Raw genomic sequence first — 27,729 nt, forward strand, 5'->3', positions numbered from 1 at the left:
CTGCCTCAGTTATTCTGCTATTGATCCAATCTAGAGTATTTTTAATTTCATTTATTGTGTTGCTCATCATTGCTTGATTCATCTTGAGTTCTTCTATGTCCTTGTTTACTGTTTCTTGCACTTTGTCTATTTTATTTCCAAGATGTTGGATTATCTGTACTGTCATTATTCTGAATTCTTTTTCAGGTAGACTGCCTATTTCCTCTTCATTTATTAGGTCTGGTGGGTTTTTATCTTGCTCCTTCACCTGCTGTGTGTTTTTCTGTCTTTTCATTTTGCTTATCTTACTGTGTTTGGGGTCTCCTTGTTGTGGGCTGCTGTTTCGTAGTTCCTGTTGTTTTTGTTGTCTCTCCCCAGTGGCTAAGGTTGTTTCAGTGGGTTGTGTAGGCTTCCTGGTGGAGGGTACTAATGTGTTCTGGTGGATGAGCCTTGATCTTGTCTTTCTGGTGGACAGGTCCATGTCTGGTGGTGTGTTTTGGGGTGTCTGTGGCCTTATTATGATTTTAGGCAGCCTCTCTTCTAATGGGTGGGGTTGTGTTCCTGTCTTGCTAGTTGTTTGGCAGGGGATGTCCAGCACTGTAGCTTGCTGGTCGTTGAGTGAAGCTGGGTGCTGGTGTTGAGATGGAGATCTCTGGGAGATTTTCACCATTTGATATTATGTGGAGCTGGGAGGTCTCTTGTGGACCGGTGTCCTGAAGTTGGCTCTCCCACCTCAGAGGCACAGCACTGACTCCTGGCTGCAGCACCAGGAGCCTTTCATCCACGTGGCGACAAAGGCTTGAAAGCTTGCCAGTTTATCCAAGTTCAGTGTCCTTCAGTGCATTTCAAACTTATCATGTTTCCTAGCTCCGTCTCGTTCTCGTTACTACTAGAAAACCTAAGTATATGCTATGTAGTTGAGAAGACACTATTCTCCTTAACAATTTTTCTCTGAATATACTTTCCACAAATTGTCTTAAATAAAGCATCTTCCAGACAAGCAGTAAGACAACATCTATGTCAGTATACATTCCTTTTCTTTTGGTCCAAGTCTGAGGTCAGATGAGCTACTTTTCATGTACTTAATAGCCACATGTGGCAAGTGATTACCATATTGAACAGTGCAGATTTATATATTTTTCGAATTCTGTTGTTTACCATAGATTTATTTCACCTGTAAATTGGATGAGCATACCTTGTATTTCTTTATGAAAATCACTAGTAAAAATGTTTGGGTAGAGGGTCTTTCACTTCTACTAGAGATGGAGTAGAAAATTCAGGTCAACTCTCTCTCTGAGTACTGGAAGTGCTAGGTGATAAATAACAAACCTACCGACAGCTTAGGAGAGGGAAGAATTCTTAAGCAGGGGAGAATTATAGGGGCATGATCCAGGAAAAGATAGAAATCCTTAGTGGGAAGCCTCAGCAAAACACTTCTGAATAATCCATTGGTCAAAAAAGAGGTTACAATAGAAATTAGAAAATATTTTGAACTGAATGGTAACAAAAACAATGTATGTGAGATGGAGCCCAAGTCCTGCTTAAAGGAAACTTTATAGTGCTAAAATGCATATAAATGAAATGAAATAAAGGCTAAAAGCCAATGATCTTAGTATCCAGCTCAAGAAGTTCGGGGAAAAAAGTAAACTATACATATATGTGTGTGTGTTTATAAATATATATATATATGTATATATATATATATATATATATATATATATATACATATATATATATATTTCTGTTGTCTACTGAGAGCACCTTGAAGCGTTGACACACCAGTACCAGTGAGCACATTAAACACCTAATCTTGGTCAAGATACCATTCTCCAATAAGAGGAACTAGAGTTTCTTAGAGGAATGGCTGATTCCAGAGCAGAGCAGGGAAAATACAAGATGAGCCTGAAAATTCTTTTTGCGACAGAAAGCTAGAGAATGCTCTGATATAATGGGGACATGTCAGAAATACATAGGAGCCAGCCTTAAGGGCTTCCGATTGGCCAAATCTGGGACAATTTGAGCATCAAAACAAATATAGTAATGGATCATTCAATGTAGGAATCGATGAATCCATACTGTTATGAATAACTAAATGAATAAATAGGCAAATGAGGTAGAAGGGACAGCACCTTTCCTACAATAGAATGCTAAGTAGTAAATGTAGAAGGAATGATGGAATTAGAAAATCATCATTTAGCACCTATTATAATAATTTATTCAGGCAAGAATCACCAATGGATCTTAAATCAGTGGGTGAAATTTTGTTGAAGAACAGGATATTTATATAGTCACAAAATATCTCTATAAAATATTAATTACAAAGAAAAATAGGAAGTTTAGGTGGGGGAGTTGGTAGGTACCACTTAATCAAATCATCAAGGTTATTATCACCAGTAATAGGACATATACGTAGCAGGTGTCTTTTTATTTATTTATTTTTGGCTGTGTTGGGCCTTCGTTGTTGTGCGTGGGCTTTTCTCTAGTTGCGGTGAATGGGGACTACTCTTCGTTGTGATGTGCAGGCTTCTCATTGCGGTGGCTTCTCTTGTTGTGGAGCATAGGCTCTAGGGACATGGGCTTCAGTAGTTGTGGCTTGCGGGTTCTAGAGCGCAGGCTCAGTAGTTGTGGCATACGGGCTTAGTTGCTCCGTGGTATGTGGGATATTCCCAGACCAGGGCTTGCACCCGTGCCCCCTGCATTGGAAGGCGGATTCTTAACCACTGTGCCACCAGGGAAGCCCCAGGTGCCTTTTTAAATAATGCACTAAGACCATAACATCAGTAATGTGGTATTCCTGATAATTTAATTTGACCTTAAATTGATTGACATATTGTGAAATAACTGGCCTGTATTCTGTATAAATATGAGGTCATGAAAGACTGAGGAAGAACTGTAACAGAACTAAGGGGACAGGACAATTAAATACAATGCCTTACCCTCGACTTTATCCTGGATTAGATTATATTTTTCTCTAACGTACAATAGTGGAACAGTTGGTAAAATGAATGGTTTGGAGGACCCACACTTCCTGAATTCAAAACTTACTTCAAAGTTGTAATAAAGCAGTAAGATACCAGAACAATGATAGACATATAGATCAATGGAATAACATTAAGAGCCTAGAAATAAATCCACACATCTGTGGCCACTGTTTTTTGACAGGGGTGCCAAGACTATTTCATGGGGAAAGAATAGTCTTTTCAACACATGGTGCTGGGACAACTAGACATCCACATGCAAAGAATGAACTTGGATCCCTACCTCACACCATGTGCAAAAACTAACTGAAAATGGAGCAAAGGCCTAAATGTAAGAGAGAAAACTATAAAACTATTTGAAGAAAACATAGGTGTAAATCTTTGTAACCTTGGACTGGGCAATAGTTTTTTAGATATGATACCCAAAGCACAAATAATTAAATAAAAAATACATAAATTGAACTTCAACAAAAGTAAAAACTTATGTGTGTTATACGATACTGTTAAGCCAACACTATTAAGTCAAAAGACAACTCACAGAATGAGAGAAAATATTTTCAAACCATATATGTCTTATAACAGTCTAATATACAGAATATATGAAGAACTTCTACAGTCCAACGATAAAAGGGACAAATGGCCCAGTTAAAAAAATGGGCAAAGAATTTAAATAGGAGAGACCTTCAAGATGGCTGAAGAGTGAGAAGTGGAGATCACCTTCCTCCCCACAGATACATCAGAAATACATCTACACGTGGAACAGCTCCTACAGAACACCTACTGAACGCTGGCAGAAGACCTCAGACGTCCCAAAATGCAAGAAACCCCCCACGTACCTGGGTAGGGCAAAAGCAAAAAGAAAAAACAGGCAAAAGAATAGGGATGGGACCTGCACCACTGGGAGGGAGCTGTGAAGGAGGAAAAGTTTCCACACACTAGGAAGCCCCTTGAGAGTTGGGGGCTGGTAGGGGGGAAGCTTTGGAGCCACGGAGGAGAGCGCAGCAACAGCCGTGCAGAGGGCAAAGTGGAGAGTTACCTGCAGAGGATCGGTGCGGACCAGCACTCACCAGCCTGAGAGGCTTGTCTGCTCACCCTCCGGGACGGGTGGGGGCTGGGAGATGAGGCTCTGGCTTCTTCAGAGGTCAGATACCAGTGAGAGGACTGGAGTGGGCTGAGTGAACACAGCCTGAAGGGGCCTAGTGCACCACAGCTAGGCAGAGGGAGTCCGGGAAAAAGTCTGGACTTGGCTAAGTGGCAAGAGACCATTGTTTCAGGGTGCGTGAGGAGAGGGGATTCAGAGCACCACCTAAACGAGCTCCAGAGACAGGCATGATCTGCAGCTATCAGCGCGGGCACCAGAGGTGGGCATGAAATGCTAAGGCTGCTGCTGCAGCCACCAAGAATCCTGTGTGCAAGCACAGGTCACTGTCCACACCTCCCCTCGGGAGAGCCTGTGCAGCCTGCCACTGCCAGGGTCTCATGATCCAGGGACAGCTTCCCTGGGAGAATACATGACGCACCTCAGGCTGGTGCAAGTTTACATTGGCCTCTGCTGCCGCAGGCTTGCCTCGCATTCCATAACCCTCCCTCCCCCCAGCTTGGGTGAGCCAGAGCCCCCTAATCAGCTGCTACTTTAACCCCATCCTATCTGAGCGAAGAACAGACGGCCTCAGGCAACCTGCATGGAGAGGTGGGGCCAAATCCAAAGCTGAACCCCAGGAGCTGTGTGAACAAAGAAGAGAAAAGGAAATCTTTTCCAGCAGCCTCAGGAGCAGATTAAATCTCCACAATCTACTTGATGTACCCTGCATCTGTGTAATGCCTGAATAGACAACGAATCATCCCAAACTTGAGGCGGTGGATTTTGGGAGCAACAATATATATATACACTTTTTCCTTTTTCTCTTTTTCTGAATGTGTATGTGTATGCTTCTTTGTGTGATTTTGTCTGTGTAGCTTTGCTCTTACCATTTGTCCTAGGGTTCTGTCTGTCCGTTATTTTTTTTTTTAAGTATAGCTTTTAGCACTTGTTATTATTGGTGGATTTGTTTTCCAGTTTGGTTGCTCTCTTCTACCTGTTGTTTTGTTTTCTTTTTTTTCTTCTTAATTTTTAAAATTTTTAATACTTATTTATTTTTTATTTTAATAACTATTTTATTTTATTTTTTTCTTTCCTTCTTTCTTTTCCTCTCCATTTTCTTCTGAGCTGTGTGGCTGACAGGGTCTTGGTGCTCCAGCTGGGTGTCAGGCCTGTGCCTCTGAGGTGGGAGAGCCAAGTTCAGGATATTGGTCCACCAGAGACCTCCCGGCTCCATGTAATATCAAATGGTGAAAGTTCTCCCAGAGATCTCCATCTCAATGCTAAGACGCAGCTCCACTCAACGATCAGCAAGCTACAGTGGTGGACACCCTATGCCAAATGAGTAGCAGGACAGGAACACAACACCACCCATTAGCAGAGAGGCTGCCTAAAATCATAATAAGGTCACAGGCACCCCAAACACACCACCTGACGCGGTCTTCCTCAGCATAGAGACAAGATCCAGCCTCATCCACCAGAACACAGGCACTAGTCCCCTCCACCAGGAAGCCTATACAACCCACTGAAACAACCTTACCCACTGGGGGCAGACACCAAAAACAACCGGAACTACAAACCTGCAGCCTGCAAAAAGGAGACCCCAAACACAGTAAGTTAAGCAAAATGACAAGAAAGAGAAACACACAGCAGATCAAGGAGCAAGGTAAACCCCCACCAGACCAAACGAAGAGGAAATAGGCAGTCTACTTGAAAAAGAATTCAGAGTAATGATAGTAAACATGATCCAAAATCTTGGAAATACAGTGGAGAAAATACGAGAAATGTTTAATAAGGACCTAGAAGAACTAAAGAGCAAACTAACAATGATGAACAACACAATAAATGAAATTTAAAATTCTCTAGAAGGAATCAATAGAAGAATAACTGAGGCAGAAGAACAGAGAAGTGACCTGGAAGATAAAATAGTGGAAATAACTACTGCAGAGCAGAAGAAAAAAAAAGGAATGAAAAGAATTGAGGACAGTCTCAGCGACCTCTGGGACAACATTAAACACACCAACATTTGAATTATAGGGGCCCCAGAAGAAGAAAAGAAGAAGAAAGGGACTGAGGAAATATTTGTGGAGACTATAGTTAAAAACTTCCGTAATATGGGAAAGGAAATAGTTAAGCAAGTCCAGGAAGCGCAGAGAGTCCCATACAGGATAAATCCAAGGAGAACAGCCCAGGACACGTGTTAATCAAGCTATCAAATATTAAAAACACAGAAAAATATTAAAAGCAGCAAGGGAAAAATAAAATACAAGGTAATACCCATAAGGTTAACAGTTGATCTTTCAGCAGAAACTCTGCAATCCAGAAGGGAGTGGCAGGGCATATTTAAAGTGATGAAAGGAAAAAACCTACAAACAAGATTACTCTAAGCAGCCAGGATCTCATTCAGATTTGATGGAGAAACTAAAACTTTTAAGACAGCCAAAGTTAGGGGAATTCAGCACCACCTAACCAACTTTAGAACAAATGCTTAAGAATCTTCTCTAGACAGGAAACACAGGATAAGGAAAAGACCTAGAATAACACACCCAAAACAATTAAGAAAATAGTAATAGCAACATGCATATTGATAATTACCTTAAATGTAAATGGATTACATGCTTCAACCAAAAGACATAGACTAGCTGAATGGATACAAAAACAAGACCTATATATATGCTGTCTACAAGAGACCCACTTCAGACCTTAGGACACATACAAACTGAAAGTGAGGGGATGGAAAAAGTTACTCTATGCAAATGGAAATCAAAAGAAAGCTGGAGCAGCAATTCTCATATCAGACAAAATAGACTTTAAGAGTATTACAAGAGACAAAGAAGGACACTCCATAATGATCAAGGGATCGATCCAAGAAGAAGATATAACAATTGTAAATATTTATGCACGCAATGAAGGAGCACCTCAATACATAAGGCAAATGCTAACAGCCATAAAAGAGGAAATTGACAGTAACACAGTCATAGTAGGGGACTTTAACACCCCACTTTAACCAATGGACAGATCATCCAAAATGAAAATAAATAAGGAAACACAAGCTTTAAATGATACATTAAACAAGATGGACTTAATTGATATTTATAGGACATTCCATCCAAAAACAACAGAATACACTCTCTTGTCACGTGCTCATGGAACATTCTCCAGGATAGATCATATCTTGGGTCACAAATCAAGGTTTGGTAAACTTAAGAAATTAGAAATCGTATCAAGTACCTTTTCTGACCACAACGCTATGAGACTAGAAATCAATTACTGGAAAAATTCTGGAAAACAATACAAACACATGGAGGCCAAACAATACTTAATAACGAAGTGATCACTGAAGAAATCAAAGAGGAAATCAAAAAATACCTAGAGACAAATGACAATGAAAACCTGACGACCCAAAACCTATGGGATGCAGGAAAAGCAGTTCTAAGAGGGAATTTTATAGCACATCAATCCTACCTCAAGAAACATCTCAAATAAACAACCTAACCTTACACCTAAAGCACTTAGAGAAAGCAGAACAAAAAACCCCCAAAGTTAGCAGAAGGAAAGAATCATAAAGATCAGATCAGAAATAAGTGAAAAAGAAATGAAGGAAACAGTAGCAAAGATGAGTAAAACTAAAAGCTGGTTCTTTGAGAAGATAAACAAAATTGATAAACCATTAGCCAGACTCATAAACAAAAAAAACAGGAAAAGATTCAAATCAATAGAAGTAGAAATGAAAAAGGAGAAGTAACAAGTGACACTGCAGAAATACAAAGGATCATGAGAGATTACTACAAGCAACTATGTGCCAATAAAATGGACAACCTGGAAGAAATGCACAAATTCTTAGAAAAGCCCAACCTTCCAAGACTGAACCAGGAAGAAATAGAAAATATAAACAGACCAATCACAAGCACTGAAATTGAGACTGTGATTAAAAATCTTCCAACAAACAAAAGCCCAGGACCAGATGACTTCACAGGTGAATTCTATCAAACATTTAGAGAAGAGCTAACACCTCTCCTTCTCAAACTGTTCCAAAATTTAGCAGAAGGAGGAACACTCCCAAACTCATTCTATGAGACCACCATCACCCTGATACCCAAACCAGACAAAGATGTCATAAAGAAAGAAAACTACAGGCCAATATCACTGATGAACATAGATGCAAAAATCCTCAACAAAATACTAGCAAATAGGGCTTCCCTGGTGGCGCAGTGGTTGAGAGTCTGCCTGCCGATGCAGGCGACACGGGTTTGTGCCCCGGTGAGGGAAGATCCCACATACCGCGGAGCAGCTTGGCCCATGAGCCATGGCCGCTGAGCCTGCGCGTCTGGAGCCTGTGCTCTGCAATGGGAGAGGCCACAACAGTGAGAGGCCCGCGTACCGCAAAAAAAAAAAAAAAAATACTAGCAAACAGAATCCAATAGCACATTAAAAGGATCATACACCATGATGAAGTGGGGTTTATACCAGGAATGCAAAGATTCTTCAATATACACAAATCAATCATGTGATACACCATATTAACTAACTGAAGAATAAAAACCATATGATAAACTCAAGTCATGTAGAAAAAGTTTTCGACAAAATTCAACACCCATTTATGAGAAAAATCCTCCAGAAAGTGGGCATAGAGGGAACTTACCTCAACTTAATAAAGGCCATATATGACAAACCCACAGCCAAGATCATTCTCAGTGATGAAAAACTGAAACCATATCCTCTAAGATCAGGAACAAGACAAGGATGTCCACTCTCACCACTATTATTCAACATAGTTTTGGAAGTTTTAGCCACAGCAATCAGAGAAGAAAAAGAAATAAAATAATCCAAATAGGAAAGAAGAAGTAAAGCAGTCAGTGTTTGCAGATGACTTGATACTATGCATAGAGAATCCTAAAGACTCTACCAGAAAACTGTTAGAACTAATCAATGAATTTGGTAAAGTAGCAGGATACAAAATTAATGCCCAGAAATCTCTTGTATTCCTATACACTAATGATGAAAAATCTGAAAGAAAATTAAGGAAACACTCTCATTTACCATTGCAACAAAAAGAATACAAAACCTAGGAATAAACCTACCTAAAGAGACAAAAGACCTTTATGCAGAAAACTATAAGACACTGATGAAAGAAGTTAAAGACGATACCAACAGATGGAGAGATATAGCATGTTCTTGGACTGGAAGAATCAATATTGTGAAAATGACTATGCTACCCAAAGCAATCTACAGGTTTAATGCACTTCCTATAAAACTACCAGTGACATTTTTCACAGAACTAGAACAAAAACTCACAATTTGTATGGAAACACAAAAGACCTTGAATAGCCAAAGGAATCTTGAGAAGGAAAAACGGAGCTGGAAGAATCAGGCTCCTGGACTTGAGACTATACTACAAAGCTGTAGTAATCCAGATCGAATGGTACTGGCATAAAAACAGAAATATAGATCAGTAGAACAGGCTAGAAAGCCCAGAGATAAACCCACTCATATATGGTCACTTTATTTTTGATAAAGGAGGCAAGAATATACAATGGAGAAAAGACAGTCTCTTCAATAAGTGGTGCTGGGAAAACTGGACAGCTACGTGTAAAAGAATGAAATTAGAACACTCCCTAACACCATACACAAAAATAGACTCAAAATGGATTAACGACCTAAATATAAGGCCAGACAGTGTAAAACTCTCAGAGGAAAACACAGGCAGAACACTCTATGACATAAATCACAGCAAGATCCTTTTGGAACCACCTCCTAGAGAAATGGAAATAAAAACAAAAATAAACAAATGGGACCTAATGAAACTTAAAAGCTGTAGCACAGCAAAGGAAAGCATAAACAGGATGAAAAGACAACCCACAGAATGGGAGAAAATATTTGCAAACGAAGCAACTGACAAAGGATTATTCTCCAAAATATACAAGTAGCTCATATGGCTCAATATTAAAAAAACAAACAACCCAATGCAAAATTGGGCAGAAGACCTAAATAGACATTTCTCCAAAGAACATACACAGATTGTCAACAAACACATGAAAGGATCTCAACATCACTAATCATTAGAGAACTGCAAATCAAAACTACAATGAGGTATCACCTCACACCAGTCAGAATGGCCATCATCAAAAAATCTAGAATCAATAAATGCTGGAGAGGGTGTGGGGAAAAGGGAACCCTCTTGCACTGTTGCTGGGAATGTAAACCGATATAGCCACTATGGAGGACAGTATGGAGGTTCCTTAAAAAACTAAAAATAGAACTACCATATGACCCAGCAATCCCACTACTGGGCATATACCCTGAGAAAACCATAATTCAAAAAGAGTCATGTACCACAATGTTCATTGCAGCTCTATTTGCAGTAGCCAGGACATGGAAGCAACCTAAGTGTCCATCGACAGATGAATGGATAAAGAAGATAATGGCACATACATACAGTGGAATATTACTCAGCCATAAAAAGAAACAAAATTGAGTTATTTGTAGTGAGGTGGATGGACCTAGAGTCTGTCATACAGAGTGAAGTAAGTTAGAAAGAGAGAAACAAATACCATATGCTAACACATATATATGGAATCTAAAAAAAATGGTTATGACGAACCTAGGGAAAGGACAGGAGTAAAGGCGCAGGCGTAGAGAACAGACTTGAGGACATGGGGAAGGGGAAGTGTAAGCTCGGACGAAGTCAGAGAGTGGCATGGACTTATATATACTACCAAATGTAAAATAGATAGCTAGTGGGAAGCAGCCACATAGCACAGGGAGATCAGCTCAGTGCTTTGTGACCACCTAGATGGGTGGGATAGTGAGGGTGGGAGGGAGACGCAAGCGGGAAGGAGATATGGGTATATATGCATATGTATAGCTGATTCACTTTGTTATAAAGCAGAAGCTAACACACCATTGTTAAGCAAGTATATTCCCATAAATATGTTAAAAATAAGAATTTGAATAAACATTTCTCCAAAGAAGATATACAAATGTCCAGTAAGCGCATGAATATATGCTCAACATTTTTAGTCATCAGGGAATTTCAAATAACAACAATAATACCACTTTACCCTCTTTACGTTGACTAGAATCAAGAAGTCAGAAAATAGCAAATCTCAGCAAGGATATGAAGAATATAGAACCCTCTTATATTGCTGATAACAATGTAAAATGGTACAGCTGTTGTGGAAAAAAGTTTGGTAGTTAATATTAAATGTTAAACTTAGAGTTACCATATGGCCCTGTAAATCCACTTCCAGTTACACACCCAAGAGAATTTGAAGCGTGTGTTCACATAAAAACTTGTACATGAATGTACATAGCAACATTATTCATAATAGGCAAAAAGTGGAAACAACCTGAATATCCATGAACTGACAAGTGAATAAGCAAGTGTGTTTATTCATGCAATTATTTAGTTATAAAAAGGAATGAAGTACAGATACATGCTACCCGGTGGAAAACCTTGAAAACATTATACTAAGTAAAAGAAGCCAGCCTCAAAAGACCACATATTATATGATGCTGTTTATATGAAATGTCCAGAACAGGCCAGTCTATAGAGACAGGAAGTTGATCAGTGGTTTCCAAACCCGGAGAGAAGGCAGCAAAGGGAGTAACTGCTTATGGTTTCTTTTGGGGTGATGAAAATGTTCTGGAACTAGATAGTTGCACAACTCTTTGCATGTATGTTGCACAACTCTGAATTGTATAATTCAAAATGGTGAGTTCTTTGGTGTATGAATTATATCTCAATTTTTAAAATTGAGGAAAAAATGCCAGTATTATGCAAATTCTTCTAGAACCTAGAAAAATAGAGAATTCTTTCCAGCATAACTTTGATAACGAAAGCACTTATGAGAAAGGAAAATACAGGCCACTCTGGAGTACAGAGTGCACAAGTCCTAAACCATATAACAATGTATCAAATCTGGTTATTTGAAAATTGGACACTACATCACAATCAAGTCAGATTCCTTCCAGTCCTACAGTGTTCCTTTAACATTTGAATATGAAATTAATGTTATTTACCAAATTAGATGAGTGAAGATGAAAAATCATATTGTCTCAGTAGATTTAGGAAAAATATTTGTTGAAGTTCGACACCCATCATGATAAAACTAGCAAACTGGGAATAAAAGGGAACATCCTTACTGATATAAGGAATCTTCCAAAAATTCTAGAGTAAACATCATACTTAATGGTGAAATGTTGAGAGCTTTCCTTCTGCAATTGTGAATGAGACAAGAAAGGCTGCTAACCTTATTTGTATTCAACCTCGTACTTAAGATTTTAGCCAGCATAGGAATACAAGAATAAGACATAAAAGGTATAAGGCTTAGGGAGAAAAGTAGATATGTCCGTATTCATAGATTATATATGTATGTATGTATGTATGTATGTATATATATATATTTATGAAGTCCAGAAGAATCTAAAGATTAGCTATTAGAAGTATTGAGTGAGTTAAAGTTGCTGGATACAAGTTCAAAATAAAAAAATCGGGCTTCCCTGGTGGCGCAGTGGTTGAGAGTCCGCCTGCCGATGCAGGGGACGCGGGTTCGTGCCCCGGTCTGGGAAGATCCCACGTGCCGCGGAGCGGTTGGGCCCGTGAGCCATGGCCGTTGAGCCTGCGCGTCCGGAGCCTGTGCTCCGCAACGGGAGAGGCCACAACAGTGAGAGGCCCACGTACAGCAAAAAAAAAAAAAAAAAAAATCAACAGTAACTGAAAAACTTTAAAACAACTACTATTTATTCTTAGGGTTAAATCTAACAGAAGATGTGTAAGACCTCTACACAGAAAAGTGTAATATGTTACTGAGACACATTGAGTAAGATAAATATATGGAGCTATAGATCTGTTCATAGACTAGAAAAACAATGTTATAAAAATGTCGGTTTGGGCTTCCCTGGTGGCGCAGTGGTTGAGAGTCCGCCTGCCGATGCAGGGGACGCGGGTTCGTGCCCCGGTCTGGGAGGATCCCACATGCCGCGGAGTGGCTGGACCCGTGAGCCATGGCCGATGAGCCTGAGCGTCCGGAGCCTGTGCCCCGCAACGGGAGAGGCCACAACAGTGAGAGGCCCGCGTACCACAAAAAAAAAAAAAAAAAAAAAAAAAAAAATGTCGGTTTTCTTCCAGGTTATCTATAGAATCAATGCAAATGCAATGAAAATTCTAATTTTTTTCCCCTGAGAAATTGACATGCTGATTCTAAAATCTATATGGAAATGCAAAAGCCTGGAATTAGCCTAGACAACTTTGAAGTCAAAGATACAGTTGGAGAATTTACTGAGTTTTGAGATTTACTTTAGAACTGTAGCAACGTATGATAGTTTGGTACTGGTATAAGAATAGATAAACAGACCAGTGTAACAGAGGAGAGATTCTAGAAATAGACCCATGCTCTAAAAGATAATTTTGGAGAATATCTTCCTGACCTTGTGGTAGGAAAAGATTGCTACATCAGTCTTTAGGTGAAAGGCTCATAAATGAGACTAACTTAAATTAGGAATTTCTGTTCATCAAAAATTCCATTCCATTAGGAGGGTGAAAAGGCAAGTATATATGTGCTGCACATATAATCAACAAAAGACACATATCCAAAAAATGTGAAGAACTTCTACACATCAAAAAGAGAAAGACAGTTGACACTCTAGAAAAATGGGAAGTGTCTTGAATAGGCACTTCACAAAAAGGATGGCCAGTAAGCATATGAAAAAGTGCTGAGAATCATTAGTAATCAGAGAAATACATACTAAAACCAAAATGAAACCATTACACCCCCGTCAACCAGAATGGCTCAGGTTAAAAACAAAGAAGACCCCAAATGGACAATACCAAGTGTAGGTGAGGGTGTGCAGCAAGTAGAGTTCACATAGACTGCTGGTGGGAGTGGCAACCACTTTGGAAAACAGTTTGGTATTATATACTAAAGTGGAACGTTAGAATTTCCCTGGTGGTCCAGTGGTAATGAATCCGCCTTACGATGCAGGGGACGCAGGTTTAGTCCCTGGTCAGGGAACTAAGATCCCACATGCCGTGGGGCAGCTAAGCGTATGTGCCACAACTGCTTTGCTCACGCGCCTCAACTAGAAAGCCTGCATGCCACAAACTACAGAGCCCATGCACTCTGAAATCCGCGCGCCACAACTATGGAGCCTACGTGCCCTGGAGTCTGTGTGCCACAACCAGAGAAGAGGAAACCCACACGCCACAAGTAGAGAGAAGCCTGTGTGCTGCAGTGAAAGATCCCACATGCCTCAATGAAGATCCCGCGTGCTGCAACTAAGACACAACGCAGCCAAAAATAAATAAAATAAACTTAAAAAAATAAAGTGGAACACATGCTTAATCTGTGACTCTGCAATTACAGTCTTGGTCATACACTCAACAGAAATATATACACATATGCATAGGACATGTACATGAATAACAGCATATAATTTGTAATATCCCAAATTTGGAAATCACTTAAGTCTTCATCAACATTAGATTGGGTAAATATTGGATAAATAAATATTGAAATGAATACCAACCAATAAACTGGATAAATTTGGGGTTGGCTAAAAAGTGCCTTTGGTTTTTTTTTTTTTTAAGACTTTTTTGCATGTGGACCATTTTTAAAATCTGTATTGAATTTGTTACAATATTGCTTCTGTTTTTATGATTTGGTTTTTTGGCTGCAAGGCATGTGGGATCTTAGCTCCCTGACCAGGGAGTGAACCTGCACCCCCTGCATTAGAAGGCGATGTCTTAACCACTGGACCACCAGGGAAGTCCCATCTTCAGTTTTTAAGTAGGAATAAAAGACACATTTTTCATTTTCACCAAGAACTTTATTGAAAAACGTATTCACCCTTTTGTTCCACTACCTTCTGCCATTTTTCAGGCAACTTCATAATTCCATCTTCCCAAAACTATTTTTATCTTTTTGAACAAAGAGCTTTTCCAGGTGCCTTTTACAGTCTTCTAGGGAATTGAAATTTTTTCCATTAAGAGAATTTTGTAAAGACGAAATAAATGGAAATCTGAAGATGCAGTGTCTGGTGAATACAGTCGATGAATCGGAACTTCCCAGAGAAGCTGTAACAGTTTTTGCCTGGTCATCAAAGAAACATGCAGTCTTGCATTATCCTGATGGAAGATTATGTGTTTTCTGTTGACTAATTCCGGACGCTTTTCGTCGAGTGCTGCTTTCAGTTGGTCTAACTGGGAGCAGTACTTGTTGGAATTAATTGTTTGGTTTTCCGGAAGGAGGATAATAGAGGACTCCCTTCTAATTCCACCATACACACAACATCACCTTCTTTGGTTGAAGACCAGCCTTTGGTGTGGTTGGTGGTGGTTCATTTCACTTGTCCCACGATCTCTTCCGTTCCACATTATTGTACAGTATCCACTTTTCATCTGTTTTAAAAACAGAATGTTTTCATTACATTTAAGTAGAGAATTGCATGTGGAAATATGGTCAAGAAGGTTTTTTTCCCATAACTTATGTGGAACCCAAACATCAAAGCGATTAACATAACCAAGCTGCTGCAAATGAATTTTGGCACTTGATTTGGATATTTTGAGTATGTTGGCTATCTCCCACGTGGTATAACTGATCTCAACGAATGTCTCGATTTGATTGCTATCAACTTCAACTTGTCTACCTGACCATGGCGCATCATCCAGTGAGAAATCTCCAGCACGAAACTTCACAAACCACTTTTGACACGTTTCAACAGCCAACTTCTCCATACACAGCAGAGATCTTTTTCTGTGTTTCAGTTGCGTTTTTACCTTTCTTAAAATAATAAAGCATAAAATACCAAAAATGTTGCTTTTTTTCTTCCATCTTCAGTATTGAAATGGCTACACAAAAATTCACCAGTTTTGATGTGTTTTTTTAAATGCACACTGATACGACAGCTGTCACATACAGCCTAACAAAATTGTTTCGAATGAAGTTAAAGACAACTAAGTGCTACTAGAGCCATCTTACGGAAAAAAACGAACAAACCTTTTGGTTAACCCAATATTAATACATTAGAATACTGTTTAGTAGTGATCTTGGACAGTGTCAGTAAATGAATCGCAGGTACACTCTGCAATATGAATGAACATGGTAAACGTACAAAAGAAGCCACAAAGTAATACATACTCTATGTGTTCATTTATGTGAATTTCAAAATCAGGCAAAATTAAACTATTAGAAGTCAAAGCAGTGGTTATTTTGGAACAGGGGTGTAATAGTGATTCGGAGAGGGACATCAGGGAACTTTTAGAGACTGATATTAATAAATTTTTTGTCTTGGGTGGTGGTTGCATGGTTCCTTGCTTTGAAACAATTTATCTGTACATTTATGTTTGTTTTCTAAAAATTTTTATTGGAGTATAGTTGTTTTACAATGTTGTGTTAGTTTCTTGCTGTACAGCAAAATGAATCAGTCACACATACATATATCCATGCTTTTTTAGATTTCCTTCCCATTTAGGTCACCACAGAGCATTGAGTAGAGTTCCCTGTGCTATACAGTAGTTTCTCATTATTTACCTATTTTATACATAGTAGTGTATATATGTCAGTCCCAATTTCCCAATTCATTCCACCCCTCCTTTCCCCCTTGGTAACCCTAGGTTTGTTCTTTACATCTGTGACTCTATTTCTGCTTTGCAAATGAGTTCATCTCTACCATTTTTCTACATTCCACATATATGCATTAATATACAATATTTTTCTCTTTCTGAGTTACTTCACTCTGTATGACAATCTCTAGGTCCATCCACGTCTCTGCAAATGGCATTATTTTGTTCATCTTTATGGCCGAGTAATATTCCTTGTATATATGTACCACATCTTCTTTATTCATTCCTCTGTTGATGGCCATTTAGGTTGCTTCCATGTCCTGGCTGTTGTAAATAGTGCTGCAGTGAACATCAGGGTGCATGCATCCTTTGGAATTATGTTTTTTTCTGGATACATGCCTAGGAGTGGGATTGCCGGGTCATGTGGTAGCTCTATTTTTAGTTTTTAAGGGACCTCCATACTGTTCTCCATAGTGGCTGTATCCATTTACATTCCCACCAACAGTGCAGGAGACTTCCCTTTTCTGCACACCCTCTCCAGCATTTATTGTTTGTCGAATTTGTAATGATGGACATTCTGACTGATGTGAGGTGGTACCTCATTGTAGTTTTGATTTGCATTTCTCTAATAGTGATGTTGAGCATCTTTTCATGTGTACGTTTATGTTTTGTGCACTTTTCTGTTTATTAAATTTAACAATAAAAGAAAGGTTAAAAGAATGGTCAGTTGAGAAAGTCTTGAGAAGGAATATCAGTACCATTTCTTGGTCTTTAGACTGTCAGCTTCACCTAATTTCTTACCGAAGAGTGAGAATGAAAATAAAACAACCCCCCCTCAAAAAAATATCCATAGGTTTTGCTGCTTCCTCAATGAGGAGTATATATAGTGTAAAAAACATTAATTCCGAAGTCCTTTTACTCTAAAATTTTTTCTTGAAACTCTTGAGTTTCAGAATGGAATCTAATGTTTGTTGTTTGTTTTGAATTAGGAGGTGCTAATGATGCTGGATAACTATGTGAGAGATTTCAAAGCATTGATTGACTGGATTCAACTTCAGGAAAAGCTAGAGAAGACAGATGCTCAAAGCAGGTAATGAATTCTGGTCTTTATATTTATAGCAGACAGCAGATTCAAAAACAATTATTAAAATTGACAGTGAACTTGATCTCAGCTTAATTTGAAACTTGTAACAATCTTAAAGTTGGGAGCTGCATGTCTCAAGTTCAGTAACAAGTATTTATCGGGTACCTACTCGTACAATGCACTTTTATCTGGTCCAGAAATTTAATTGCCTAATATGATACATTTACTCCTTTCATGAATTTTCAGTCTGAAGGTCGAATAAAATAGAACTTACTACTATGACAAACTATTATAGATGTTCAGTGAAAGACAGGGTCATGTTTCTTTTGGGGGATAGATCAGGAAAGATTTCATGGAAACTACAGAAGTGTTTAAAGAAAGTGATGGATTTTAACAGTGGTTGGCCTTCAGATGAAGGGAATAAGGGCAGCTATAGAAGTGCAGAGGGTGTGAAGTGACAGCGTGTAGGGAGAGGTATAATATTTCTTCTTAATGTAGTAGGCACCGAGGAGAACTGATGAGATGAGGGGAATGATGAATAACTTTAGAAGCCTTCATTTAGAATCAGCACACAACATCTGAGTGCTATGTGTTAGGCTCTGGGACTGTTGTGGCGAAGAAAACAGACATAGTCCCCGCCCTCATGAAGTGCACAGTGCGTTGACAGGCAACACTTACCAGTGTACAAAGTGTCATCCTAAAGAAATGTAGTATACTTTGGGAGTATAAGAAAACGCACCATCATGCCGTTTGTTAAGTCCAGGAGGGCTTCCCCAAGGAGAAGGAGGTTACACTTAAGTGAGGCAGAAATATCAAGAAGCAGTTAGCTTGACAAGGAGAGAAGAAAAGTGTAATTCCAGGTAGAGGTGATGGTATATGATATCCTGGAGGTGGAAGAGAGCACAGTGTAGTCAAGAATTCAGAGTTTAGCAGGGCTGGAGTGAAGAGAGCAGGGGAAAAGGGGCATGAGAGGAGCCTAGAGAGGTAGGGTGAGACCAGATTATGTAGGACTCTGTAGACACGATAAAAACCTTAAACTTTATTTTGAGCCGTAAAGGTTCTTAAGTAAGGAAACCACATACCAGGCTTGTGTTTTTAAAAGATCTTTCTGGCTGTAGTGTGGGAAGGTTGAGGTTCATCAGTATAGTTTATAGATGATGGCTACTCAGACTAGAGTAAAGGCACTAGGGAGAGTTGAGAGATATTCCAGAGATAGGTAATCCAACTGGATTTAGTATCATTTTGGTTATGTGCAAAGGCAAAAGAACAATTTACTATTTCGTTTAGACTTAAAAGTGAAACCTGAGCCCTTGTGAAATGGGTCATTTCACATGGAGCTACAATAATGCCTTTTTACCCAGAGAAAACAGGCCTAGGCTGCCTCTTTCCCTTAGATTTAACCTTGGTTGAGTCTCAGTGAATGGAACCATCCTATAGAGAACGTATCTTTTATCCCATCCTAGTGTATCAGCCCCAGGGGGAAATCAAGAGAGTGAAGGAATCCCAAGAGACAAATCCAGGAAGTCTTGATTCCCAGGAAACCAAATTCAAGGAAGCCATGATATGTTGATCCTTTTAATATTTTTTTCTCACAATGAAAATTTTTTACTCTGTCCCTGGGTGGGTCAAGCCTAGTTGTCTTTGTAACTAGCAGTTTCGTCTTTACCCCTTGGTAATAGGTGATTAGATTGGGCAGGGGTGGGGGGTACATTCCTTCACTGGGTTGAACCAAGTTAAGAGATCATCACGCTGATTTGTGATTGGTGACTACATTGCCCTTGTAAAGATAAGCCGAGGAAAGCAATTTCAAAGAAAATGGAATAGATGTACAGAGAGAGGCAGAAATGAGAGAAATCATGTGGTCTTTGAGAGTTTAAGAGTGTTGCTTTAAAGCCTGCCTCTTCCAGGTGGCTAATCATGAGCCACCTTGAGGATGTCCTTGACATTTTACAGTTTATATCCTTACAGTAAGCCTTTATTACTTTTTTCTTTTTTATTTAACTTGATGGAGTTCCTGTTCCTTTTATCCAAAAAGGGTCTGTAATATAACTATTAGTGCATTAAAAAAGCTAACTAGATTTTTTTATTTTCTTGCTTGCAAACTCCAAGCTAACAGTGGCTATGTTGAAGATTGTATTGAGAAAGCTTGTGAGGCCAAGTCCAACAGCTATTCATGTCCTACAAAAATATACTTGAGGCAACTATTTATTTATTTATTTATGGCTGCATTGGGTATTTATTTATGGCTGTGTTGGGTCTTCATTGCTGTGTGCAGGCTTTCTCTAGTTGCGGCGAGCGTGGGCTACTCTTCATTGCGGTGCGTGGGCTTCTCACTGCGGTAGCTTCTCTTGTTGCAGAGCACAGGCTCTAGCCGCACGGGCTTCAGTAGTTGCGGCACGTGGGCTTCAGTAGTTGTGGCTTGTGGGCTCTGGAGCGCAGGCTCAGTAGTTGTGGTGCACGGGCTTCTTTGCTTCACAGCATGTGGGATCTTCCTGGACCAGGGCTTGAACACGTGTCCCCTACATTGGCAGGTGGATCCTTAACCACTGTGCCACGAGGGAAGCCCTGAGGCAACTCTTTTAACTTAAGCACTTATCAGCATTTCTCCTTTTTGCCTCCTGAGACGGATCCCAGATATAGAAAGCAACCTTAAATTTCCTGTAGATGGCATTATCCATCTTTCATTCCTCAAATCATGCATCAAAATTTATTTCACCCAGACTTGAAATGTAAATGTAAAAACTGAAGTTGTACATACTTAGAAAAGAAAATATAGATAAATATTTATATATTTTTATTGTGAGTAAGGACTTTGTAAGACAAAGGCAAAAAGCACAAAGGAAAATATTGATAGGCTTGATTTAACAGGAAGAAAATATGCCTTTCTACATAAAAAAATAATTACAAGTGAAATAGTTATGTCATCTATGTGACAAGATTTGTAGCCATAATAGTAATAATAATAGTAGTAGTAGTAAATTATTGCAAATCAATTAGAAAATGATGCAGATATCAGTGGCTAAAATGGGCAGTAGATACCAATGTACAAATCCCAAAAGATGAAATTTAAATGACTGGTGAAAAAGTTCAGCCTCACTTGTAATGATAGTAAATGTATTATAATTTAAAAAACAAAAGCAAATACCATTTTGCCAGTGAATTTTTTTTTTCAACTAAACATCTTTATTGACATCCTTGTAGGAAAAAGAACTCATCAAAGACTGAAATTCAAGCACAGGAGTCAGCAGACTTTTTCTGTAAAGTGCCAGATAGTAAATATTTTAGACTTTGCAAGCAATGCTGTCTCTTTCACAAGCCAACGAAAATTTTAAGACAAGATACCAACTATTAGCAGGGTTAAAGTAAAATGGGCACTTTTCATCTGGTGGAAGTGTAATTTGTTACAACCTTTCTGAAAGGCGATTTAGCAATAAATTATCAAAAGCTTTAGACTTTATTTGGATAATCATCTATCTGAATTTTCTTGTTTTCTAACAATAAATTTCACTTTTTAATGGGAAAAAAATCACAATCACTAGATTAAATGGAAAGTAAGAGGCAAGGAGATTTGGGGAGTTATGGAGGTCTGATTGAGGGCATAAGGATAAAGAAGATGTTGCTTCAGAAAAAACATTTTAGTAGAGATTGTGCATCCTGTCAACTGATTGGTTGTGGGGCCAGTGAAGAAGGAGGAATAGTTAGCTTTTGTAGCAAAGAGTAGTGAAATGTCTATGATGTCACTCTCACGGGTGATTAAGAGGTAGAGGACGAAGACTTCATATTTTCCTGTGTATTCTACATTTTAACCCTCACCACTGTACTTCTGTCTTGATCTCGGTTCTACACACTTAGCTCTCCAAGGATATTAGACACAAGCAGCCAGAATTAGTACCATTGCCTTTTTAATGTGTTTTTAGCTGGGTGTATGGAAGCTTTTAAAATATAGGTAGTTTATATCCTGTCTTTGTAACCCCATAGCGCTTTTTTAGATAATTATGGTTATGTTGCTATGCTGTAGTGGGTGGAAAATCCTGGACCATGCATCATCTGGGATTACTCACTGGTAATATGGTAACTTTCTGGAAATCAATGCACTAGGGCAAAATTGTGACCTGCTTATGTTTTCATGCACTAACAACCAAGAGAAAAGATTAGATTACCTCTCCCCCTGCCACCCCTTTTCTCTGTTAATCTGCTGTATGTCTTGAATTGGCAGACCAACTTCATTGGCATGGGAAGTAAAGAAGATGTCCCCAGGACGTCATGTGATTCCAAGTCCGTCAACAGATAGAATAAGTGTAACGTCAAATGCTCGAAGAAGCTTAAATTTTGGGTGAGATGAACTCAAAAAAGCCTACCGAGGCTTGCATTACAGTAAATAATTTTTTTGTGGGTAATATAATATTATAAAACTGGTATTTCACTGTAAATATATCCATGTATATGTTTTTGTTTATGTTTGAAGTTGTTTGAATAAAAAGTTAAAAAAATCCAGGAGAGTAAAGTTTAAGTTTCAGGAAATGTTATATATTCAAACATAATTAGGATCCAAAAATTAAAACTCATAAACATATTTCATGCTAAATGATTTATAACATCAAATGGCAATTTCTTTCATAACAAATGATCTAAATATATCATAAACTGTGTTATCCATATTATCATATGGATTACATCTTTATACATTATAATCTCATCAACACAGTTTTATAATTATTGTTTTACGCAGTTGACTTTTATATCACATACGAGAAGAAAAGAAGAAAAAATAAGTTTGTATTGTCTTTTGAATTTACTTATGTAGTTACTTATAGTGGTCCTCTTTATTTCTTCATGTGGATTCAAGTTACTGTCTAGTGTCCTATCATTTCAACCAGAAGAACTCCCTTTAATATATCTTATTGCGCAGGTCTGCTAGTGACATTTTTTCTTTTTTTTGTTATCTGAGAATATCTTATTCTTCAGGTTTTGAAGCATAGTTTTGCTGTGCATATAATTCTTGGTTGAGAGTCGTTTTCTTTTAGCACTTTGACTATGTCCTCTCACTGCCTTCTGGCTTCCATGGCTTCTGGTGAGATATAAACTGTTATTCTTATTGGGAATCCTTTCATGAGATGCCTCAGTTTCTCTTGCTGCTCTCAGAATTCTCTCTTTGTCTTTGGTTTTCAGTAGTTTGACTATGATGTATTTAGGTGTGGATCTCTGAGTTTATCCTACTTTAGGTTTGTTGAGCTTTTTGGATTTTTAGATGAATGTTTTTCATCAAATTTGGGAAGTTTTTGTCCATTGTTTCTGCAGATATTCCTTCTGTCCCTTTCTCTCCTCTGGGAATCCCACTATACCTGTGCTGGTACTCATGATGGTGTTCCACAGGTCTTTGAGACTCTGTTCAAATGTCTGCATTCTTTTTTCTTTGTGTTTCTTGGGTTAGATAGTCTCACTTTACCTCTCTTCAAATTTGCTGATTTTTTTATTTTGCGAGCTCAGTTATGCTGTTGAGCCCCTCTGGTGAATTTTTCGTTTCCATTATTGTACTTTTCAACTCCAGAACATCTATGTAGTTCTTCTTTATATTTAATCTCTCTTCATTGATATTCTGTATTTGATAAAACATTATCATACTTTATTTTTAGATGTGGTTGCCTTTTGTTCTTAGAAATTATTTGAACGTATTTATAATAGCTTATGTAAAGTCTTTGTCTAGTAAGTCCAAAGTTCAGGCTTCCTTGAGGACCTCTTTCAGTTACTGTTCTTTTTGTGTGTCTGTGAGTAAGCCATACGTTCCTGTTTCTTTGCATATCTTATGGGTTTTTTTTTTTGTTAAAAACTGGATATTTTAAATCATATAATGCAACAGCTCTGGGGATCAGATTGCTACCCTTTCCAGGATTTGTTGTTGTGGCTGTTTAGTGGTGGTGGTTTTATTACTATTTGTTTGTTTAGTGACTTCTTTGAACTAGGTTTCTGAAGTCTATGTTCTTTGTCATGTGTAGTCACTAAAGTCTCTGCTCAGTTATCTTAGTTGTCAACTAATGATTTGACAGAGGTTTCCTTAAATGCCTTGAATCAGTAAATCGCCTTGAACCAGTAAATCTCCTAGCTCTTGTCTGGTCTTACATGTGATCACTATGTCTTCCGTGCTCTGGAGTTTACAATTCTGCCTTTACTGTCAGTTCCTGCTTCCTCAGAGCCTCAAGGTCAGTCAGAGGTGAGAGATTAGGGAAGCCCTGAGGCAACTCTTTTTACTTAAGCACTTATCAGCATTTCTCCTTTTTGCCTCCTGAGGCAGCTTCTCCAACTTTTCCTTTTAAATTAGCCCCTGTTTGCCCAAAATGCTTTTCACAGCTCTGTCAGCTATGATACTGTTCATCACATTCATCACTGTTGTTTTCCTTAAATTTCCCTGGCAAAATTTGTTTTTAAAGACAAAAATTTATTTGGACTTTAGTTCTTTAGAGTGAATCTTAACATTTGATGTGTAGTGTGAGGATTGGTGAGTAGTTTACTTGGTCAGTTATCTTTTTTCTGTTAAAACTTACCCTTTTCTCATGACTTCTTACTGCTCCCCTCACTGCCCACCCCACCCCACCGTGTCACAGTCATTTTTATCTCTTGTTACTGCTGAACCTTGCATATACTTATATTACTAGATTTTCAATGTGTTAAAAATATTTTTTTAAATCTTTATTGGAATATAATTGCTTTACAATGGTGTTAGCTTCTGCTGTATAACAAGGTGAATCAGCTATATGTACACATATATCCCCATATCCCCTCCCTCTTGCATCTCCCTCCCATCCTCCCTATCCCACCCCTCTAGGTGGTCACAAAGCACCGAGCTGATCTCCCTGTGCTATGCAGCTGCTTCCCACTAGCTATCTATTTTACATTTGGTAGTGTATATATGTCCATGCCACTCTCTCACTTCATCCCAACTTACCCTTCCCCCTCCCCGTGTCCTCAAGTCCATTCTCTACATCTGCGTTTTTATTCCTATCCTGCCCCTAGGTTCATCAGACCTTTTTTTTTTTTAGATTCCATATTTATGCATTAGCATACAGTATTTGTTTTTCTCTTTCTTTTTTCATTCTGTATGACAGAATCTAGGTCCATCCACCACTACAAATCAATTTCATTTTCTTTTTATGGCTGAGTAATATTCCAGTGTATATATGTGCCACATCTTTTTCCATTTCATATGTTGATGGACACTTAGGTTGCTTCCATGTCCTGGCTATTGTAAATAGAGCTGCAGTGAACATTGTGGTACATGACTCTTTTGGAATTATGGTTTTGTCAGGGTATATACCCAGTAGTGGAATTGCTGGGTCATATGGTAGTTCTATTTTTAGTTTTTTAAGGAACCTCCATACTGTTCTCCATAGTGGCTGTACCAATTTACATTCCCACCAACAGTGCAGGAGGATTCCCTTTTCTCCACACCCTCTCCAGCATTTATTGTTTGTAGATTTCATGACGATGGCCATTCTGACTGGTGTGAGGTGATACCTCATTGGAGTTTTGATTTGCATTTCTCTAATGATTAGTGATGTTGAGCATCCTTTCATCTGTTTGTTGACAATCTGTATATCTTCTTTGGAGAAATGTGTGTTTAGGTCTTCTGCCCATTTTTGGATTGGGTTGTTTGTTTTTCTGATATTAAGCTGCATGAGCTGCTTGTATATTTTGGGGATTAATCCTTTGACACTTGCTTCATTTGCAAATATTTTCTCCCATTCTGAGGGTTGTCTTTTCATCTTATTTATGGTTTCCTTTGCTGTGCAAAAGCTTTTAAATTTCATTAGGTCCCATTTGTTTATTTTTGTTTTTATTACCATTTCTCTAGGAGGTGGGTCAAAAAGGATCTTGCTGTGATTTATGTCATAGAGTGTTCTGCCTATGTTTTCCTCTGAGAGTTTTATAGAGTCTGGACTTATATTTAGGTCTTTAATCCATTTTGAGTTTATTTTTGTGTATGGTGTTAGGAAGTGTTCTAATTTCATTCTTTTACATGTAGCTGTCCAGTTTTCCAAGCACCACTTATTGAAGAGGCTGTCTTTTCTCCATTGTATATTTTTACCTCCGTTCTCAAAGATAAGATGACCATATGTGCGTGGGTTTATCTTTGGGGTTTCTATCCTGTTCCATTGATCTGTATTTCTGTTTTTGTGCCAGTACCATAGTCTTGATTACTGTAGCTTTGTAGTATAATCTGAAGTCAGGGAGCCTTATTCCTCCAGCTCCATTTTTCCTTCTCAAGATCGCTTTGGTTATTTAGGGTCTTTTGTGTTTCCATACAAATTGTTCAATTTTTTGTTGTAATTCTGTGAAAAATGCCATTGGTAGTTTGATAGGGATTGCATTGAATCTGTAGATTGCTTAGGGTAGTATAGTCATTTTCACAATGTTGATTTTTCCAGTCCAAGAACATGCTATATCTCTCTATCTGTTTGTATTGTCTTTAATTTCTTTCATCAGTGTCTTATAGTTTTCCACATACTGGTGTTTTGTCTCCTTAGGTAGGTTTATTCCTAGGTATTTTATTCTTTTCTTTGCAATGGTAAATGGGAGTGTTCTCTTAATTTCACTTTCAAATTTTTCATCATTAGTGTATAGGAATGCAAAAGATTTGTGTGCATTAATTTTTATCCTGCTACTTTACCAAATTCATTGATTAGCTCTAGTAGTTTTCTGGTGCATCTTTAGGATTCTCTATGTACAGTATCATGATGTCATCTGCAAACAGTGACAGTTTTACTTTATCTTTTCGGATTTGTATTCCTTCTATTTCTTTCTCATCTCTGATTGCTGTGGCTAAAACTTCCAAAACTGCGTTGAACAATCTTAGTGAGAGTCGGCAACCTTGTTTTGTTCCTGGTCTTAGAGGAAATGGTTTCAGTTTTTCACCATTGAGAACCATGTTGCTGTGGGTTTGTCATATATGGCCTTTATTATGTTGAGGTAGGTTCCCTCTATGCCTACTTTCTGGAGCGTATTTATCATAAATGGGTGTTCAATTTTGTTGAAAGCTTTTTTTGCATCTGTTGAGATGTCAAATGGTTTTTATCCTTCAATTTATTTTTATAGTGTATCACATTAATTGATTTGCATATATTGAAGAATCCTTGCATTCCTGGGATAAACTCTACTTGATCATGGTGTATGATCCTTTTAATGTGCTGTTGGATTCTCTTTGCTAGTATTTTGTTGAGGATTTTTGCATCTATGTTCATCAGTGATATTGGCCTGTAGTTTTCTTTTTTTGTGACATCTTTGTCTGTTTTTGGTATCAGGGTGATGGTGGCCTCATAGAATGAGTTCGGGAGTGTTCCTCCCTCTGCTATATTTTGGAAGTTTGAGAAGGATAGGTGTTATTAGCTCTGCTTCAAATGAATTCTCTAGAATTCACCTGTGAAGCCATCTGGTCCTGGGCTTTTGTTTATTGCAAGATTTTAAATCACAGTTTCAATTTCATTGTTTGTGATTGGTCTGTTTATATTTTCTATTTCTTCCTGGTTCAGTCTCGGAAGCTTGTGCTTTTCTAAGAATTTGTCCTTTTCTTTCAGGTTGTCTGTTTTATTGGCATATAGTTGCTTGTAGTAATCTCTCATGATTTTTTGTATTTCTGCAGTGTCAGTTGTTACTTCTGCTTTTTCATTTCTAATTCTGTTGATTTGAGTCTTCTTCTGTATTTTCTTGATGAGTCTGGCTAATGGTTTATCAATTTTGTTTATCTTCTAGAACAACCAGCTTTTAGTTTTATTGATCTTTCTGTTGTTTCCTTTATTTCTTTTTCATGTATTTCTGATCTGATTTTTATGATTTCTTTCCTTCTGCTAACTTTGGGGTTTTCTTGTTCTTCTTTCTCTAATTGCTTTAGGTGTAAGGTCATGTTGTTTATTTGAGATGTTTCTTTTTTCTTGAGGTAGGATTGTATTGCTATAAAGTTCCCTCTTAGAACTGCTTTTGCTTCATTCCCTAGGTTTTGGGTCATTGTGTTTTCATTGTCGTTTGGTTCTAGGTATTTTTTGATTTCCTCTTTGACTTC

The 27,729-nt window shown here is 38.3% G+C and overlaps 1 protein-coding gene across 8 annotated transcripts in view; it reads left to right on the plus strand.

The window, feature by feature from the left end:
* The window catches only part of SCAPER (S-phase cyclin A associated protein in the ER), a 509,648-nt gene that overhangs the window by 119,712 nt on the left and 362,207 nt on the right, over window positions 1-27,729 (plus strand). For all 8 annotated transcript variants that reach the window (XM_081230140.1, XM_081230147.1, XM_081230145.1 and 5 more), the window contains exons 6-7: window positions 17,587-17,687; window positions 21,898-22,014. In XM_081230140.1, coding sequence (XP_081086266.1) covers window positions 17,587-17,687; window positions 21,898-22,014 — 218 coding nt within the window. The remainder of the gene's footprint in view (window positions 1-17,586; window positions 17,688-21,897; window positions 22,015-27,729) is intronic.

The sequence above is a fragment of the Mesoplodon bidens genome, assembly GCF_964165515.1.
Source record: "Mesoplodon bidens genome assembly, chromosome: 3".
Lineage (NCBI taxonomy): Eukaryota > Metazoa > Chordata > Mammalia > Artiodactyla > Ziphiidae > Mesoplodon > Mesoplodon bidens.